Genomic DNA, 21109 nt, shown 5'->3' with positions numbered 1-21109 from the left:
GAATTGCATGTAATCATGTAATATTTAAAATTGGACTGTCCCTTCTAATGTACTTTTGGCAAATAATTAGCACACTGTCTGATTCGACATTCAGAAATGGCTTTAAAGGGTAAAGAAGCAGCAGCAAGGACACAATTTAATTATGCGTCTCTCTGTCTTATTAGACAGGAAACAGATCAGAGAATCATGCAAGTATGCAACCCAATAAGTAGAGCATTTTCAGATTTCATGATTGTACCCCTTCAATCTCAACCCAGCCATTAAATTTTAAGACAAGAGTACACACTTCGAAAGCAAACATGATTTTCATTCATATCATGTATCTGGGGTAAAGGCAATTGCTCATTCACATATCCAGTAACATTTACAACTCAATCCATTAGGGAAAAAACAAGGATGCAACAAGAAACATCATCACAGCCAAATCATCTTGGTAGTCAAACGGCAAACCTACTGACCTGCAGAAGGATTTGTTAGATACTCGAGTGCTTTTCTGAGATGTTCAACTGCAACAGGCACCTCATCAAATGCCAATGCCCCTACAGCAAATCTTGCTGCTTTATGTGCTTCAGCAATTTTGTCAGCTGAGGGCTGGTAGTTACTATCATAATGGTATGTCTGAGCACTGGTTGGAGTCTGAGCACTGGTTGGGACATCTTGTACAACTCCATTTCTTCCGCTTGAACTGTACTGAGGAGCTGATGCATAGTTCGTCACTGATGGGCTAGACTGATGTGAATATGAAGCATCAGAACCTTGATAAAAAGATGGCTGATGTGATGGGGCAGCTGGGAGAGTGCTTTCTGAAAAACTTGGGTATGACTGAAAGTTAGGATAGTTTAAGGGTGCTGGAACGTCCTGAGTATGATAATTTTGTGGAACCTGTGGTAGATGTGGAGGTTCTTGCGGATAAGATTGACTCTGATATGGCTGAGGGTAAGTGGGGTTCTCTGGCCTTCCAAAACCAGGACCGGATTGGTAATCATGAGAAGGATAATCAGCTGTATGGGAAGGATAATCAGCACTGTGGGAAGTAGGGTTCTCTGGCCTTCCAAAACCAGGACCAGATTGGAAATCATGAGAAGGATAATCAGCTCTTTGGGAAGGATAATCACCACTCGGAAAAGATGGAGGTGATGGCAAGCCATCAGTGGAAGGCTGCCTCCTCATACCATCTGGAAAATGAGCAGAGGGCATTCGGTCCAGTTCTGGACCCGGACTGATATCATGTCCAGTTTGCCTTGGGTCAACATCCTGTGAAAGACAAATTACAAGTTTATAACCTCAGAATCTAAGTAAAAATAATATCAATAGAAATTCTTTGTCACTTAATACATAAATTTGATGCCTCATTAGATTTATCCCTAGTATAATTAAACAGCAAATATCATGTTTGATGAATGCTTAACTTTTTATCAAAAAGCATCAGATATAATATTCTTCATTGAGCACTGATATGCTCCATACATTATAAAGCATATTTGCCACACAAAATGTCCACTTTACAGATTACCTAACTACAATTCAGCTATCAATAAGCAATAATTCCCATCAGAAATTGGTCCAGCAAAAGTTGAGTGTTATTGGTTTGGGTTAAACCTCCAATAAGGTTTGTAAATCTATTTATATTCCAAGGAAAAGACAAAATCAACAATACTTTTATCCCAAGACAAGGAAAGCAAAAAAACCCTATTTCACCATAATACTTGACTTATCGCCATATTGGGTGCATTCTATTCATCTTATTTTCTTTTCACTTGTCTGAACTTAATTGAACAAATTTAATACTCATTGTAGTTGTAAACTGAACTTGGATAACCCTTATTAACTATATAAGCTTATTTTTCCTATAACTATCTTATTAGAGATTATTAACCCCTCGGGCATGCTTGGATTAAGATAATATATTATTACAGTAATAAAAGTAAAACTAAAGAAAAGGAAAGTGAACATTAGTTGTATGGAAGGATGACCTTCATGACAATACTCGGCTTATCACCATACACTACATCAGCAAGGACTCGAATGCTTTAAATAAAACAAGTTTTAACAACACAACTTGCTGTCAAGAACCTTACTAAGAATACATATCTAACCAAAAAACGCGGGTGGACTGAAATAACAATGTGTGACAAGTTGGGATCTTACAAATTCACCGCTTGAAGCACTAGATGGAGCAGATAAATCCTGTTCACCGCCAGGAGGACCTGGAACAGGCTTTCTTCCTTCTTTTAGTGCCTTCCTTATATCAGCGGCTTTCCACACTGCATACTTCTGCTTTTGCTCAAGCTGTTTAGCATGAAAGGAAATTTAAATTAAATATTAAAACAAAAGAAAGGATTATTAAAATGAAGGAACAGAAGTTGCCACAAAGTAAGAAACTTACATCAGGTTGAATTGTGCCAAACTGATTCAAAATCTCAAAGAAGATGCTCGCAGCATAAAAAGTTTTTGCAGTATTTCTGCATCAGATTCAGTATATTAGCATTTGACATACTTTCCAACAAGACCTTTATCAATGATTTGTTAAGACTTATTTTCCAGTTCTAATTGGACAGGAAGAGTATTGTTATTGGATAAGTCATACATTTAAAGCACTAATTTGACTACAATCTTGACCACAACAGTTTTACTTAGCTTCAACGACTCTATAACTTCCTTTGATGTAGTCATTTTACCATTTTAAACACCAAAATTATTTCAGAATTCAGATTAGGATTTGAGAAATTCCCGACTAAAAGCAGACATTCCAGGGCAAGCTCAGTAAAGTGAACAAGGATTGCATAAGTTAACTAGACTTTCCCACACAGTTTGAATAGGTATCCAGTTACTGAAGATTCTATCATTCTTCACCAATCATATATCCATAAGATAGCCAGAAAACAGACCATCACAAGATTGTCCACCCTTTACTTTCTGAAATTCAGATAAGAAACATGCAAGTGCTTTTAGACAACAGCAGGACGACCCCCACATTTCCCAAGTAATTGTACAGGTCAGCTGCAATAAGAAGATAGCCAGCTTGGAGTATGAAAACAAACGGCTTAATGTCTCATTGCAAGCAGGATGCATGTTGCATACATGAAAAGGCAGTACATTATTGGTTCTAGAAACCTGCATCTTAAAAATGCTATATTGCTATTGACTGTCTACAAGGAAACAGAGCAAAGAAAAGGTCTCAATCACTTTGGGACCTTAGACAATCAAATGAATTTGACACCACAGACAAGCAAATAAGAGAGGCAAACAATGGCTTTAGTTAGTTCTCGTAGAAGAAATAAAGCAGAAAAGGAAATATGTCATCTCTATGAAGATTTATAAGAAGTGAACTCAAGAATAGACAAGAAAGACTAGAAAGCTCAACCAGTTCTTTATCATAAGCGTTTTTCCAGAATGAAAAATCGAAATACTGCTACAACTTTTCCACCATACATGTAGAAGTGCATGAAGAAACAAGAAAATTCTTAAAAAGAAGAAAGAAAAATAAAAGCGAAAGACATGTGTACATGTATAAGGAATTGCTACTACCAACACAAGATTATTCCAAAAAGCCAAATTTATCTTCCCTCTTCTTTGGGCCTCATAGGATTTCGAGACAAGGTCCAAGTCCACTAGGTAAGCTCTTTTCTCCTTACACTCCAAACATAATGAAACCTTCGCAATTCTTCATACCTCTCAACCACAACCGACAGAAGCTCAAGACTTCAAAAATCCATGAAATGACCTCCCAACAAAAACTGAGCCCTGTTCTTTAGATTACTTTATTCCCCAAAGAAATCCATCCTTACTTTATCTCCCAAAGACATTCATTTAAACCACATTTAGGTCCCAAAACAAATCCAAGAAAGTTAAGCGCTCATCAAATTTTCCAAAACATAACTGATATAGAATAGTATCATCCATGAAACCAAAGTGCCACATCAATTAATTCTGTTCCCACCCAAAAACCACAAGCAATACCAGTCTTTTCTCCTTCTGAAATCATCCAATTCATTTAATCTACAGTTGAATTTAAATTATACTCTCTTGTTCATCATATGGCATCTGCATTTAACATTCCTTTCTATAATAGTGTGTTTTCTTCCTTGTTTTACAACTTAAAAGGGGTCTTGAACTTATTTATTCATCATGGGGCTAATCATTAGTAAAATCAGTCAGTTTGTCACTTCTAAAAAACAATCAAAACAGATGCCCTGAGAGGTTTCCCATGCCACAAAATTCTCACCAAAAGCACCATAATGAATTATACTCCTCAAATCTCATGCCACCACCAAAGATGGCAGTTCACCAGCACCAAAAGCAAAAAGTAGGATGTCAACAAAAATTTACCTCCCATGTATCCCCTATTAAAACAAAAAACCCCATCCACTTCATGGATGGGGATGATTCTGATGATGGCCAACAGGTCAAGATGGAACACAAGAAACCTTGGGAGTTACTTGAAGCTATACAAATTCTTTATGATTTTATTTTACAGGTTTTCACCAGCCTTCAGACTTGGTATTTTAGTTATGACTTAGGCCTCTGACTTGGGTTGAATGTAAACTACAATTTTGAAAGCTCATCATCAACATTTTACATCACGTCTCAAGAAAGTTTGTCCCAGGATGAATTCAAGCCTTCAAGAGGAGACAGTAAATGCACAGGTGTAGGGATCAAGTCATGCATCCTGAGGACCTGATGCAACTTAAAAGACCAGTAACAAACATCCACAGCACAAAGTCAAAAGACAATCTGAACCTTGTAATGCATTAACCCAAGCAGCCATGGATCTTCTATACATATGTTAGGCATGCAGATAACGGCAAAAATGCGAAACCTCCTTGAAGATCTCTGAGTTCTGTTAAGCCTCCTAGTTATAAGCTGAGTGTGGAATGTGCGGAAGACAGTAAAAGGAGATTTTAGAGGCAAAGGATGCAGATCGAAGGGGCATGAATCGATGTACAACCATCAACAATAATGCCTTTGCAAACTAAGAGCCTTGTATTCTAAATACAACACATCGTCTTGTAGTCTGTACATGTCTTTCGAGCCAAGCACTAACAGACCATAAACAGTGCTCCAACTCTTTTAAGTCCACAATATCAAATATCCATTCCCTTCCGTATAACGGATCTGCTCTAGAAGCCTCTTGAGCTCTAAACAGTGCACCATACTCAATTTAATTTCTTTAACGAAACTCTGAAGGATCCTCCTTTTCGCATTCATACTTAGAGAACTACTATGATTTCTACCCCTATCCCTATCTAGCCCAAATCGATTTCAAAATTCGGCTATGCTCTTCTTTCCTAAGGATCGATTCCTCCAATTTCACTCCAAACAAGCTGTCCCATGGTACTCTACTTTGTCAACCAGCCATAACGTTATGCCTTGTCTTTTCCAAAGAGATCACTCTTCTTATTCTAACACCGCCTAAATCATCCATGTTCCACACTTCCAACTTTTCTATTACAAATTAGCGTCTTTCATTCTTCCAAGCTACTCAAAATAGATGAAGTCTCCTTCAGTATTGATGCGCTCTCCTCTGCTCTCTTTTCCAAAAGTTTTTAAGTGAATAGTCATAACTCATAAGCTATCATGTATAGCTCATGCTTTTGAATCTAAACTGATATGCAATATCTTGGCAATACAAATTATTTCTCAATTAACTGACTAATATAGCCCAAGAAACAAAACATCAGCAGATGCAGATGCAGATGCAGCTTACACAGAACCAATATGGCTGACACATACAGGTTGATAAACAACCAATCAACTAGCAATGAAAGCTATGCTATGTCAACCACAAACCCTTTAAATGACACTGCATAAAAGTATCTTTCCATGATCTATGACCATTACTGCATTATTGGGGTCATGATCATAACCAAGATTTAAAACCCTAAATTCAATTGATGCAACATGAGCATCTTTGAGCATATTACAAGGCATCAACTGGCATCATAAACTGACTCATATTTCAATAGATTAAATGTTTATAATACCAATAAGCACATATAAATATTGCTCAGTTAGACCAAACTGTAAGCATGCATCATAAATCGATATTACTTGCACTATAATTTAAGTGTAAGTAGCTTAGATTATAGTTAATAGTTTTAAAAGTTGGGATAAGCGTAATTTGACACTAAGTTATAGAATAACAAAAATGCACAAGAATACAGAAACCACAACAGCAAGGACCTAAAGCATGGGAGCAGATAAGACTTTCCAGGGTGAAACCTCAAGCTCGTGAATATAAATAAATAATTATAAAAAAATGAAAACAAACTCTTTAAATGGTTAACAAGAAGACATCACAAAACCATCAAATTAAAATTATAATACATATAATCATACATGTCAGCTCGCCCAGCTCTATCTTGCTTGTCAGCCTTCGAGAATACGTTTAGAGCAAAACCTTCTAAGTGCAAGTGGTCATCAGGTGCCAACTTCAACGACTTTTTATCCTGTAAAATATGCAATTATCATGCATATCAGCACAAGCCAGCACCAAACTGAGTAATGGTAAGATGAGATTCTTGCAAAAAAAAAAAAAAAAAAAAAAAAAAAAAAAAACACAATCAATGACTATGGAAACATTTTTTCTTTCCTAATCAAACATCTAAGCTTATTTGTAATTTCATTTAGTTATATTTTGATTTTAAAAAAAAATCAAAATGATAAAAGAACGTATCTAGGCATATTTTGACTTATATTAGAATGAAGTTTATTCTAAAATGCAACTATATATTGACAAATCTAGGCATGTTTTAGAGGTTGTGGGCACACCACTAACATGATACAACTATAACGCAACCCAAACCGAGCAGCAAGAAACCACAGAAACTCCCTGAACATGAGCTTTCTCCACTTCCAAAACCCATAATTGTTTCTAAAACCACATGCTAACGAAGCCGGAAATAGATAAGCCTAAAGATTGCCCATTTCTGAAACCCAAGCCAGTTCCTTGCTACATAGCTGAACAGTATTATTGTAAGGGCCTCGTGCTATTGCTTATAATCTATAATCACATCCAAATTCACAATCATACAATATACTGTCAAACAACACTGCTAATTAAATGCCTCAATTTAAGCTCTCGCTTGCAGCAAAGCCCCAAAATTTCAAATAAGCCGTCTCATATCTCTCAACTATACTTTCAACTTGGTAAAAGGCCAACAAGGCAACAATCCAGCCATAAATATTACAAAAATAAGTGAAAATCATCTAACAGAAATATATTTATCCCCCTAGAATTCTTACATTCATAACCTAGTTCTCATCAATTCCAGCAACATGATCAACAATAATTACTCAACACTAACGCTCAAAAATCGCAAAATTGATCAAAAAGATAAACAAAAACATCAAGATCGAGAAAATTCAGCACCTTTTCAAGCTGTTTCATGAGAGAAATAAGGAGGGAACTAGTAGTCTTAGTACGCTCGCTTTGAGGAATCTTCAACCCTCGTTCCATCGCATACAATCGACCTATCAATCAAATTCCCCAAAATCAACACCAAAAATGATGAAATTTCATACAATTTAGCGAAAAAAGTAGGGTTTTCAAGTAACAATGAAATTAATTAAAGTGATTAAAAAGGAAAGAAAGGAAATTGAAAATTACAGTAATAAGCGACGAGAGGTTCGTGCTTTTGGAGTTCATCGGCGCGTTGAAGATAGGGTAGTAGCAGCTTCGCGGGTTCATTGTCGCTCGCCATTGCTGAGCTTGATTAGTTTCAGGGAAGAAGACGAAAGGAGAGAGAATAAATTTGTAAATTTGAAAACGTCGAGCTTTTTTTTATTTTTCCAATCTAGGAAGTTTCCTCTTGGCAAAGGAGAACCAATTTTGGAATTGTTAGTTGTAACTTGTAAGTTGTAACGACTGTGATAGCATATAGAAGGGGTCACCGGGGCCGTTAGCCCGTTAAAGGCTGGGATCAGAGAATATTGACACGAGATTGGCTCGATTAGCTTACGGGTTGGCTAGGGCTATGGGTTGATCGGGTTTGATTGAGTGGTTTACGTTTACTAGTTGCAAAGTAGGCTTTAGATATTTATTATTATTATTTTATTTTTTTTGTATTTTGTATGTATTTGAGGTATAAGTCTTGCTTAGCATTAGCTTTTAAAAAGTTGTTAAAGTTTTGACTTCGTAAAAAAAAACTAATTAGAAAGAGATAAATGTTGAAGAGCATAGTAGTGTAGCTGTGTAGGTAGTGATTAGAGGTAAAGTATAATTTGTGAAAAATCATGTGTTAGCAAATACGTCAAACATATGTGAAATATGTGTTTGACCGGAAGATCGGAATATGCATATATAATGGTATAACCTACCACTGGCTTCTAGGAGTACATGTTTTAAGGTTCTGCAATGGACAATGGTATAAGATATCAATTGTATGTATAGAATGTGACCATTAACCAGCCAACAAAAGTACATAGCTTTTCATTAAAACATGTGTTAGACACGTATTTTCTCTGTGAAAGGTAATTGAGCTCATTGATGAATTAAAGCTCCCAATACCAATTCTGCTCACAATTCAGTGACCTGTCCATAGTGTTGATTTACCCCATCACTCCATGAAATACTCTGTCATGCATCTTCAATTCTTGAGCTCGATCCCTCACAAAGCGTTGTGATCACAACGCATATTTGCTTTGTAAAGGGTAATTGAGCTCATTGTTGATTGTAAGTGTCCCATTCAGGAATCTGAAGTTTAAATAGACTTCATGTACTCGTCGTGCATCTTCAATTCATAAGCTTGGAATGAGTTTCAGTTTGTTGGTCTCTCATTTCCTGACCAAAATAAACCATTCAGTTAGTCTTGGGAAAAAATTGTGTACAGCATTGTAGCTATTTTAAGAGGGAGCCCCAGTTAATCTCCGAAACCTTCACACACACACACACAAAGATAAGCAATGCCAAGAAAGATTACCAAAATTTAGCCAAATCATATCAGCAATGCCAATGTGCCATCGTATAAAAGCAAAAGATAAGTATTTAGTTTGGTAAATATATAATATCCACCCCTTACCAGCTTTCCAAAGCCCATTGATCTCAAACAGACACATTGCATGACATGCAATTGAAAAGGTAGAAGCGTAGAAGCAATGCCATCATATCAAGATACAAGTCCAACATATTACACCAAACTATGCAACGCTGCATAATAATAAGAAGTACACAAAATGTAAGTTTAAGTGCCTCATCTGAATTCAGATAGTAATGGAGACATCACTAAATGAAGGCTTAACTATTTTATAAAAAAAATAAATAAATAAAAAATACGGGCAGAAACAGCTAAAAAGAAGAAATGAAGAGAAATTGTTGCTGCAAAGAACCAGAAAGACGAGAAAATGCAAAACACAAGCACTGCATAGAGTAATCTATAGATTATATATAGTAACCAATATACAACGAAACATAGATACTATACATAGTCTTAGGTGTTTTTGGGTACACCTAGCTCTGTATAGGGGACATATAAGAGAGGCAGATACGGAGAAGCACATACAGGATACAGCAGATCCTAATAATGTATAAGATGTAGTTTCAATTGCATGGCTTTCACCCCCTTTGGCCTGGCCCTGATTATTAAATTTAGGTTGCAATTTTACAATATACTACCACTAGAGAAATAGTCAACAAGAAAATACGAAGATAATTCATAATTATAATTCAGAAACAAAAAGTGTGCATTAAAATCACATTAATCAATGAAAGCGAAAATATTAGCAAAAGATAGAATCCCCCCCACCCCAAAAAAAATGAAAAACTAAATAAGTTAACAGTTTGTAATTGTCTTACATATAATCAATAAAGTTCATCTACAATCTATCCAGTTACTAATTTTTAATGTAGCTAATATCTACAGACCTGTAATTCTATAAATCTAATGTTATGACAAACAATGTACAAACATTTGTTCTGGACTAGCTCAGAGTTACTTCCCAACAGATAACTGTGAAGACTTACAAAAGTTGCATAGAATATGTGCTGCAAACATCCAAATGAGCAGCCATGAAAAGCACCTCCATGAGCAACAATTTTAGCCATGCCACACTGTTTAAGCTAATCATTGTTTAAGCTAATCATACTCAATTGCGCACAGGAACACTACCGAAACTCAAAATTTATGGAGCAGCATCTTCTAATTTATCATCCCATTCCGTATATATTTCTCATTTAGTATATCATTGGACTTGTATATATATAGGTTATCCACCTTAGGACACAGTGGCATACATGTCAGATTTGGGCACCTTCTAATCTCCAATGACCTCACTTGAGAAAGGCACGGTACTAACTGCCACTGTGCCTTGTTGCTGTTGCTGCTATCAAGAGTAACTTGAGTAAGATGATGATTTCCCAGACCTACTACCGTTCTCCTCCAACCTTTGAACTCCGGCAGATTGTTTAACCAAAGTAACTTAAGAGAGGGAAAGAATGATAGTTCCTCTGTACACACCAATTGGGATGCAGGCATGAAACTGGAATTATCCAATGAAGTATTTACTTCTGTGTACTCCAACTTATCCAACCCTAAAAGTTTGAGGACTTTCAAATGACACAAGCTTCCCAGGAATGGCAGGTATTCCAACTCCCCACAATGAAAAAGACAAAGTTGAACAAGATTTGGAAGAAGGGTTGCCCAATCAGGCATTCTCGCACCATGGTACTCCTGCACCTCTAACCGTTTCAGATTAGAATGCGGCTGCAGCTCTTCCATCAAACTTCCTGCCATCTCATCATTAACTCTTCCACCACCCTCCTCATGAGTGAACTTAAAACAAATGGCCTTGAGATGTTCCTTATTCCTCAGGTATAATCTATCCCTCGTATAATCTTCCTTAACAGCATTATTAGCATCCTTTGGCCATCTGATTTGGATTTCAAGATCACCCTTCAGCTTCTCTAGAGCCTTTAGATCTTCCAGCGCGCTAAACCATTGATTCCAACTTGAATTGCTCCCTTTTTCTCCCACTATAAAGTTACTTAGCCTATGAAGGCAACCCAACTTACCCAAGCCCCGAGGCATATAAGTCAGATGGTAGCAATCATCTATATCCAAAACCCTGAGCTTAACCAATTTACACAAATCTTTTGGTAACTCTTCCAATTTCTCACACCCGGTTAATAAAAAAGTTTGGAGATTATATAGTTTTGTAATTGACTTAGGAAGCATTTCCAAATCAACATTATATGAGAGATCAAAATACCTTAAATGCAACAATTTACCGATGGAGCCTGGCAATTTCTTGATCTTTAACCAACTTAGGTCTAATACCCTTAGGCACATACAATTTGCTACTAATGGCTCTAGGAAAAACAGGTCCACCGTGCTCAATAATAAGCCACCTCGGTCAACATGAAGGTAGGAACGAATATGGTTCTTACTGAAGAAATATCTGCCATATTCCCTCCTACTGGCAACTGATAGATGGCGAATTTTTTTATCCAGGTTGCCACTAATGGTATTTGTTGCATATATCTCCTTTTCAGTGACACTTTGAGCCATGTCATGCATGAGATCGTGTATCTTACATGTAATTATGTCATTAAATGCGTCTATTCTGATGTCTTGGAAGAAACATCTTCTCAGCAAGGTCGAAAAATATTCCTCGCCAGCATCTTCAATGCTCTGATTTTTATCTAATGGAACAATGTAGCCTTGTGCCATCCAAAGGCTTATCAACATATCCTTCTCTATCTCAAAATCCTTGGGAAACAATGAGCAATAACTGAAGCAACTCTTTAGTGGAGATTCAAGATTATGGTAACTCAACTTCAATATGGGCATAATATCGTTTTCACCCTCCCTGATGTTGGCTAACCCCGTCTTCTGATATGACCTCCAAGTACTCTTGTCTTGACCATACAACAGACTACCTATCACTCTTATAGAAAGAGGGACACGAGCACATAAATCAACAATTTCTCGGCCCATCTCGACTAAGTCATGATCTGGGAGGTTTGATTGTCTTGATCCAAATGCTGTCCTTTCAAACAAACACCATGAATCCTCCTTTGACAAACCTTGTAGCTCATACATTGAACTATCTCCTATAATTGTTGCAGTTTTTTGCGAACGTGTGGTCACCACTATTTGACTTCCCGTTTGACCTCCAATGAAGTATTTAACCAAAGCACACCATTGATTGCGATTCTCAGTCCATACATCATCTAAAACAAGCAAATATTTATGATCTGCTAGTATTTTTCGAAGCTGTCCTTGCACCCAATCCATGGTTGACCCCCTCATGCTTCCGGCCAGTAACTGAAGCCAGAATCTTACCAAGAATATCTTCTAAGTCCAATTCTTTTCTATCTTGATCACAGACACAAGTCCACAACCTCAACGAAAATGTGCTCTTGACCCTTGGATCGTTGTACACAAGTTGAGCAAGGGCAGTTTTGCCTAACCCTCCAATACCCACAATAGTAATAAAAGACACATCTTGCTGAACATTAGAATCAAGCAGCATACCAATGATTTTCTCCAAGTCATCCTCTCTTCCAATAATATCCACTGCATTCACACAAGAATCGCTCTCGGGCCTCCTCTTCCTGTTAGGCTCAGGATCAAGCTTAAATCTAAACTGATTGTTGTAAGCAATAGCATCCAACTTCCTCTTAATCTTCTCAACCCCTCTAGACATCTTGTAAGCAACACCTAACTCGTTAAAAAGATAAAAGAAACGCGCCAGCTTGTCACTCTCTGTGAGTTTCTTCTGCTCAACCAGTGTAACAAACTCATCCAACAGATCATCTGCTTCATAGATTGCATCCTTGAGGTCCTCAACATAAAGCTGTTCTTCATCATTAAGCTCGCGCTTGGCTTCTGCCTTGCGGAGCACAGTGTTGATGGCTGATACAGTGACTTGAAGGTCACCAAGTTGGGTTTTGTAGCCAAGAATTGAGCACATCTTTTTGAGCTCTGGACATTGCAGTGCCGCAATTACAGTCTGAGCAACAGATAGCACTGTTCCAATGTCCATTTCTATGTCAAAAAATTACCTGAATCTCTTAAATCTAACGCTAAGTACAGAAGTGATTGATCTAGTTTTAGGTTGGGTTAGATTGGCTGAACAAAAGGCTAACAACAAGCTCGGCTCGAATCGATTAGTCTCGTAAGATATTGACCTCAAGTAAATAATGTATGTATTGAACAGCAAATGTCAAGTTCCTACGAATTTGCATCTGTCTCTATCAATTGAATGAATTGATCAAGTCAATTGTGGTGTAATTCAATAATATCCATAGAATTACTAAAGTTAGATTATAGTGTGAAAAGGACTTATAACTAACCAAAATTGAAATTATGACATTTTTTTCTAATCGATTCGGTTTCATAAATCTTATGTTCTCACTGGCATTCATACAGTCGACCTAACTCTGGTAAACTCCAGCAACAAGAGCTAACATATTGAAATGTAAAATTCTCAATATAATTTTTTATTTTTTTGGAAATTATTTTACAAAAACACTCAAAATGCAAATAAATGCTCATAAAAAATTTAATTTATAACTGAGATTGAGATAAATCAGAACCTTTACAAGCTGCTTCAAGAAAGAAATGAAGAATTTTTAACCTTTGTTCCATTGCATGAAATCGACCTACAACCAGATTTACCAGGAACAAAATATAAATAAAAAATAATTGATGATTTGTGATTAAATTAGGTTCATCTAAACTTCTAAAGGAAGAGAGAGAAGAAATGAATTACAGTTCTATGCGACGAGAAGAAATGATACGGTAGCAACGACTAGCAAGAACTTTGCAGGTTCATTGGTGCTCAAGATGCTCATGAGACGAGACAACTCACGAGCTATTCATATTCATACGATCAAGACTCAACATAGAAAATAGTCGAGATGAGCAATTCGCCCACAAACAATTGATTTCATTTGAAGATCGCAAGTTATCAAGCTGAGAGGATCTTGAACATGAATTTGTTCGTTTAAGTTGACACAAACTTAGGCGAAAACAGGCAACAGGCAAAATTTTGGCACTTAACTTGCCTTGCTAATGACCATTGTTTGCAAGCGTAAATTCTGAGTAGAAGTAAAAAGTTATAGCTTATACAGTTATACAACATGTGAGAAGAATTTCTCTGTTACTGATGCTCTGTGAACAAAAATCTTCGAAGGCATGGGACTTGGTTATCCCAGAGGTTTCGCAACCAACTAACATGGGAAAATGGGAAATAGTACAGCATGAATTAGTAAGCTTCTTAATGTCAATATAACACACATAGTTCCCAGTATATACTAAATACTCTCATTACACCTTACTGTTCACATTTATCATCCTACGACAGTGAACTAAAACTACGCTATGACAACAAACCTACAGATTATCTCTTCTAATTTCAACTATTAAGGCGTAACAGGAATAGAGTCTGAGGCAGAGATGTGGGAGGAAGCATCATCTTTCGATACGGAAACATAATTCACTGGAGCTGCTGGCCTGATCTTACCCTCTTTCGATGATCGAGTTCCATTTTGGTGGCTGTTTAGAGAGAGTCGACGATTAGGAGTCCCGTTGGGGCCTCCATTTGCACGTGGTCCTTTCTTATTGGCACTACCAGGTCTAGCAGGGCTAGGTCTTGAACTGAAAGCAGTTTCCTGATCTGTGCTTACCTGCTCAACATATTTCTTTTGATCCTGCAGGGTCAACACAGAAGTTACCATCACAACTAAACAATGCAATATACAGTCCATTTACCATCGAGGACAGGTACTAGCCTAGCCATTTCAAACCAACTCCATACATAATCTAGGGAGAACAAAAATGGAAGAGAAGGGGATGGTATTGGCTCAAAGCCTCAGACTTTTTATAATGTTTGTATGTTGTATCCGAGAATCCAGGCATGTAGTACTCTCTCTTTAAGTTGTTTGATTTAAGAAAGTAGAATTTCCCACCACTATGCTTAAAATCCAGCCTATGTAAACAAGGGGTGAAATGGAATAATACGTGACCAGGCTATGCAGCCAGGAGTTTTGCTTTGAGCTGTTACAGTAAGTTACTTACCCTCAACCTCCGTTTCTCCTCCTCTCTTTCGTGCCTGAGCATGGCATATTCATCCAGCATAGCAAGCAGGGGAACCCCATCATAAGTGAATGTCAGACCCCTGTCATCTTCCCACGTGCGAGTTTTGGCAACAAGAGTCTCAACCATCACTGCAAGGTCACAAAAGTAGTTTAATTCACATATTAAAGTTATAAGCAGCCTGCATTGTGTGAAGAATCAGTTGGCAGCAACTAAATGCAGCTTCATATTTCATCAAATATCATACAAACCTGGGATTTTGTTCACCAAAATTCTGGCTTTCTCTGCCCGCTTAAGATTTAAGTGAGCACCCCTGCTAGCATTATATCTGTTGTCATCCTGTAAAAATGAAAGAAGTTCTAAGTCAGAGGCCAACGCATGTGCTTGCGCTCAACACATCACTTCGCTAGAAAGACGGGTGAAAATGATGACAAAAGAAGAAATATAAAACCTTCATTAAGGTTACTAATGGTTGTATCGCATAAACTAGCAATGCCCATTGTAAAGCAAAATCAATACCAAACATTTCTAACCTCTGGAAGAGAATAGAAAAGAAAGAAACAACAAGACACAGAAAAAGAAATTAAATCCCTGAAATACAAAACAAAATAGAATAGAGCCATACCCGGTTGTAGTCTTCAAGCCAACTCTCTTCTTCACAAGCTGACATCCATTTTTCAACCCTGTCCAGTATCTCTTTTCTACTAAGAGCCTCTTCTTTGGCCTTCAAGATCTGACTATCCATGTCAGCAATCAAATCTGAGGGCTCAACATTCCCAGCATCAATAATTGCCAAAATCTTTTCCCGAGCAGCTTCTGTGTCAATTTCTATATGTGCACGGGCATATATCTCCTCAAGTTCACCCTGCTTCTTGAAGGCAATTTCCTTCATCCGACTAAACTTTAGATGATCAAGCCTCTCTACCTCAACCTCAGCCTAACCACCAAAAGTCCAAGCATAATGAAAAAACTATTGTCAGTACCAAGCATCATTTTTTGTAAGAGCAGCATACATAAATTACAACTACAGTACCTGCTCAATCAGGTCCAGAGCAAGAGCACCTGGAATGGTCACTTCATCCACTGAGGCTGATATGTTACATGTAACATGGTCAAACAATTGTCGCTCTTCTTCAGGAGTGTCCATTAGATTCCAAAGATCAGTTAATTGATTAGCTAACTCTTGAAGCTGCACTTAGAGACACTCTGTTAGCCTCATGTTAGTTTTACATGTATGGCAACATCAAATTCTAACCTCACATCCCCTCATAGCAGCAGCTTATAATGAAACATGAACACAAAATTTACAAGGACAACTTGAGAATCACAGGTGTGGCACTCTTTAGTCAGTTTGGTTTGGTTCAGGTCAAGTCACTTCGGATAAACTCTATTTTTCCTTCTTTTTCCGGGTTGTTTCAGCCTTTCAGGGTAACCATTGGAACTTGAGCTCAAAATTTTTTACATATTGAGTGGGGTCGGAACTTTAAGAGATCACACCAACTTTAAGCAAGTCTAAATGATGTTGAGTAGTTTGATCAATGGTTTACCTTATGAAGCCTCTGTTTTTTGTCCTCTTCTAGAGCAACAACTGTCTCAGCAAGCTTAGACAGTGTTTCATCACTAATGCTTTTTGACTGCACACCATTAGAGTCATTCAAGCTTGGGTGCACTTCAGTCACGGTGCTGTAGAAGTCCATACCAAGGACAGAACAAAGATCATGTACAGTGCTCACAAATTCCAAGACCTTGTGCAGCCTTTCACTCTGTCACGTCAACAAAATTTATGAGTGTAACTCCTATCAAATAGGACATAGTATCACCATGTAATATTAAAGGTTAAATTATACCTTTTCTTTTTGAAGATCTTGAAGTTGAGCATAATATTCCTCTAACTTCGGTAGGGATAAATCCGATTCATCAACTACTGGTGCATCATTCACATTCAACTTCCCAGCAATTTCTCCACTAATTTCCTGAATCTGTCTCAGTACATCAGAGAACTCTCTCAACCTATACTCTTTTTGTTTACACAGCTTCTCCAATGTTGGTGCAACTGCTGCAAGTTGTTCCTTAATTGTTCCAGATGTTTTTTCAGGCTGCCCAAAAGTAATGTGTAGACTGATTATAATCAACACTTCAAATTCACATGTAGATCAGATACAAACAAGATATTGGCTTGTATCTCCTTAAAAAATTAAATAAATAAATTGAATTATAGCAGAATCAAACCATTCCGACAGCAGTTTTGTCTCCAAGAGCAGAAAAGAGGGTAGAAAGTTCAACATTAGCATCGGCCAAGGTCTGGAGAAGCTGAGCTCTTGATTTAACAGCCAAATCAACTTTTCTTTTGTAAACATCCAGGCATTCCTGTTCTATCTGAAGAAGCATCTTGTCCCTATCCTCATCACTTTCACCAACTTCATCCCATATTCGCTACATCCAATCAAACAATGATAATCAGCACAATGCTAAGATGTTCAAATCACAATTATCTCATTCCTCTTTAATTACCTGTAACTGCTGTAGTAGAGACCCACAAGTGGTTTCTCCTGTAAGAGGATTTTCTGCATCTGCCACTGCCATTGAAGAAAAAGCCTATTACAGACCTGCATTGAATCCAAAATTTCAGCTTCTTCATTTAAAAGAAAAAACCCGACTTCCAAAATGATAAAAACAAAACAAAAAACGCAGAAACTATCTTTTAGCTAATAATGATCAAAACACACAAATAAACCCTCATTCCTCCATCAATCTCTCTCTCAGCAGTAAACCAACAAATAATCACACAAAACCACGAAACAACAAACGACTTGAATATTCCGAGAAAGAATACAAGTGATAATCACACTAAGGCTCCCATTCACTCCATCATATATACAGAATAGAAAGCAATTGTTTCAATCACCTACCAACTGTGATAAGAATATAGATGACAAGGCAATAATATGTGACAGATCAACTGTCATTTACAATTGGTACTACCATAAAATTAATAGGTCAATCTAGTACTATAAAGTTGCAACTTAGCAAATAGCAACATTATCCACAAAATTAACATCTTTGGCATCACTCACCAATAACCCACATAATGATAACAACATCCAACTCTTATTTATATTATACTGATAATGATTCTTTAAAAAAAGTAACAAAAACATAACATGCTAAATCCACATAATTAAAAAATAAATTAATATAAAATAAATTAAACCAAAAAAAAAAACCCCTCAAGAATCAGCAATCGACCAACTCATCCATTTCACCAGACAAACAAGCAACAAATAGAAGATTGACGATCTTAAACCCCAAGTCATTTTGATATATTATCCAACACCCATTTAGAAACCTCTTGGGATTGCTTGAACCAATAACCCAAGATCAAATCCCATTTACATCATTAAATTAAAAAGAATCCTAAAACAAGATCTTTAACTAAAACCACCTCATTAACCAACAAAAAAACCCCAGAAAAATCAAGAAAAGAAAAATTCCCAGTAAAAATCAAATCAAAACCCACCAAATGAATTAACTCAAGAAATCAGTTATTAAATCAAGAAATCAGTAAATCATTCAGATCCTCAAAGCAATAAAACAAAAACCCACTCCAAATTAGATAATAATAAGACAAATTAAGCAGTAATAACAAAAATTAAGCCATACCCATTACCAAAAATAGCAAGAAAAAGGCAATGTAGAAGTAAATGAAGTGAGAAGTAAAGGAAGAAAAAGCTTACAATTATGAAATGCTTGGGGTTTTCTGGGTAGTTAGATCTGAAGTATTTTGGTCGTCTCGAGGAGAGAGAAAGTGAGAAGAGTGAGAAAGAGAGAGTGAAGTGAGGACTCTTGAGTGAAGGAAGAAGAAGATTGTAAGAAGAATAAGAGAGAGAAAATTGCGATTTGTGATTGTTAATTGAGGTGGGGCCTACTTTGTGAGCGACCCTCTTCTTTCTCTCTCCTTTCCATATGATTGTCTGAAAAGTATTTTTTTTTTTTTTGGGTAGGTTTATAATTTTGATTTCTTGTAATTAAAAATAATTTCTTTTTCTTGTTTGACAAATCTGGCACCTATGATTTCTTGTGGTGTTTACTGATTGTGATTTGTGAGTTGTGACATTGTTCCCTTCTCAAATGACAGTTTTTGCCCTTTAAGATCTTACTTGAGAGCATTGGGTCATGAACTAGTGGTCTCGTGGAGTCATGGGTGGTTGTTTAGGCTTGAGCCACAATGTAGCTAGGTCGCGACCTCGTGTAGTGTTCTGTCATACTTGTTTGATGGTGGCTATATTATGAGTTTATGACTAGGTATAATTAAATCACGTTTCTATTCGTTAATGTATTAACTTATACAAAGTTGAGTACTAGTAAGTTGTGTTGGATTTTACCTTTTCATGTTTTTCCAACAAAAATGGTATTCATGCTCATCTCATACCTTCGACATGACCATTGGCATATCATGTTGTGTTTGGCTACCATGTGCAACACTTTTTAAAATCTTTTTTGGGTTTGAGTTATTGTGTCATGCATGTGTTAGACATTGATGATTCCATACAATCAATCTTATGTCCAAACCATATCTAAGGATTTTCCCTTCTTAAAATCTTGTTCATTGATTGCACAAAAATAGTATGATCCAAATGATCATCTTGCACATACATAATACTCGATCTATTTGAATTTTTGTGAAATTTATCGGTTTCATGTTAATCTCTACGAGTATATTATATGAAACACTCAACGTGGCAATAAACTAACGTAGATTTTCCTTCACATAAATAACTTACAGAAACGGACGTTATTAGAAAATGCGAGTAGAACAGCATTAGTATACATACTAGAACTAGAGTTGGTAAAATATTCGAGCTGGGTCAGGTCTTAACATGATATGTCGTGTTCAAACCCGCTAAAAAGAAGCGAGCTTGTCAGGCCAAAGCTGATTTTTCGAGCTTTTTCGGATCGGTTCAGGCTTTAACTAAAAATGTGTTTTTAGGCTTACCCAAACCTGCTCTATTTTCGGACCGGATAAATGTTAATCACCTCTATCTAGAAACAAATTATTGTACTCCGTGGTTCTTAATATCGCCATAGAATGTAACTATGTAAGTCACCTCAATTAACTCCATCAATTAAGTCCAGTTCCAAGCTGTCCAAGCAACACTTAATTCCTACTCCGTACATAATTACGGAGTAATTTGGCGAACAAGGATGTAGTTGGTAGTTAGAGACGAAGACATTTGACTAGTTTTGCTGTTTTTGACCAGCTTGAGCTAATAGCTGCTTCTTTGACTGGCAATCTATTCACTTTTGGCGCAACTGCAAAAAAGAAAATATATTTAAAAATTAAAAATACTTCAAATATATTTAAAAATTAAAAATACTTCAATTATTTTATTTTATTTTATACAGCTAAGATAAATAAATAAATAAATTAAAAATAAAAATAAAAATAAAAATAGACACAGGGATGGCATGCCCATACTTCTTAACCAATCTTCACGAGTAGACAACCTTAAAAAGTTAATTAATAGGCCACATTAACACATACAAACAATTAATTTTTTTTTTTGTTTTTACTATTAAAATAGTAATTTAATAATGCTGGTAGTCTATATCATAAAATATACATTTACCGAGTTCTATATTGTACGAACTTTTTGTTCCTTTCTTGCATTAGTGATTTTGGTAAAGTGCTTAAAATTCCATGATTAATCACTGTGATTGATTGATATTACTTAATAATACAGTATAAGTAAGTGTTACTTTAGCCTTTTTCATGGTAATGCGTGGAGCAATGGAGCATTGTCTCGAGACTCCCATGAAAACATGACCAATGCATTGACTCGGCCGCGGTTCATATAAGGATTATTATATAAATAAGCTAAAGTTGGTCAAATAAGCTAATATAGCCCCAACGTTTTGGAAAACAGCTTATTGAGGTAAATAAGCTTATTCAATAAGCTAATTATCAAACACTGGTAGTTAGCTTATTGGGGCTATATTAGCTTATTGGGCCTATATTAGCTTATTTGACCAACTTTAGCTGATTTGAGTACCAACGAGATGATAAAAATTCG

The 21109-nt window shown here is 36.5% G+C and overlaps 2 protein-coding genes and 1 pseudogene across 2 annotated transcripts; all 3 read right to left on the bottom strand.

The window, feature by feature from the left end:
• Positions 1-224: 224 nt before the first annotated feature.
• LOC110723926 (protein HOMOLOG OF MAMMALIAN LYST-INTERACTING PROTEIN 5-like) lies at positions 225-7810 on the bottom strand. Its single transcript, XM_021903339.1, has 6 exons — positions 7610-7810; positions 7373-7473; positions 6340-6449; positions 2387-2462; positions 2149-2289; positions 225-1254 (listed from the first exon to the last, which is right to left on the bottom strand). The coding sequence occupies exons 1-6, from the start codon at positions 7701-7703 to the stop codon at positions 451-453; spliced, it is 1326 nt and encodes a 441-aa protein (XP_021759031.1). The 5' UTR covers positions 7704-7810; the 3' UTR covers positions 225-450.
• Positions 7811-7954: 144 nt separating this feature from the next.
• On the bottom strand, positions 7955-13111 carry LOC110723925 (annotated as a pseudogene).
• A 931-nt stretch (positions 13112-14042) lies between these two features.
• On the bottom strand, positions 14043-18926 carry LOC110723924 (65-kDa microtubule-associated protein 1-like). The gene is made up of 10 exons (XM_021903338.1): positions 18773-18926; positions 17550-17644; positions 17268-17471; positions 16886-17134; positions 16586-16801; positions 16072-16227; positions 15664-15975; positions 15290-15377; positions 15021-15169; positions 14043-14653 (listed from the first exon to the last, which is right to left on the bottom strand). Exons 2-10 carry the CDS (start codon positions 17619-17621, stop codon positions 14366-14368), a joined length of 1734 nt encoding a protein of 577 aa, XP_021759030.1. The 5' UTR covers positions 17622-17644; positions 18773-18926; the 3' UTR covers positions 14043-14365.
• Between the last annotated feature and the right edge of the window lie 2183 nt (positions 18927-21109).

This window comes from Chenopodium quinoa, unplaced genomic scaffold (genome assembly GCF_001683475.1).
Source record: "Chenopodium quinoa cultivar QQ74 unplaced genomic scaffold, ASM168347v1, whole genome shotgun sequence".
Lineage (NCBI taxonomy): Eukaryota > Viridiplantae > Streptophyta > Magnoliopsida > Caryophyllales > Amaranthaceae > Chenopodium > Chenopodium quinoa.
The sequence above is the reverse complement of the archived record's forward strand: the minus strand, read 5'-3'. Positions and strand labels throughout refer to the sequence as shown.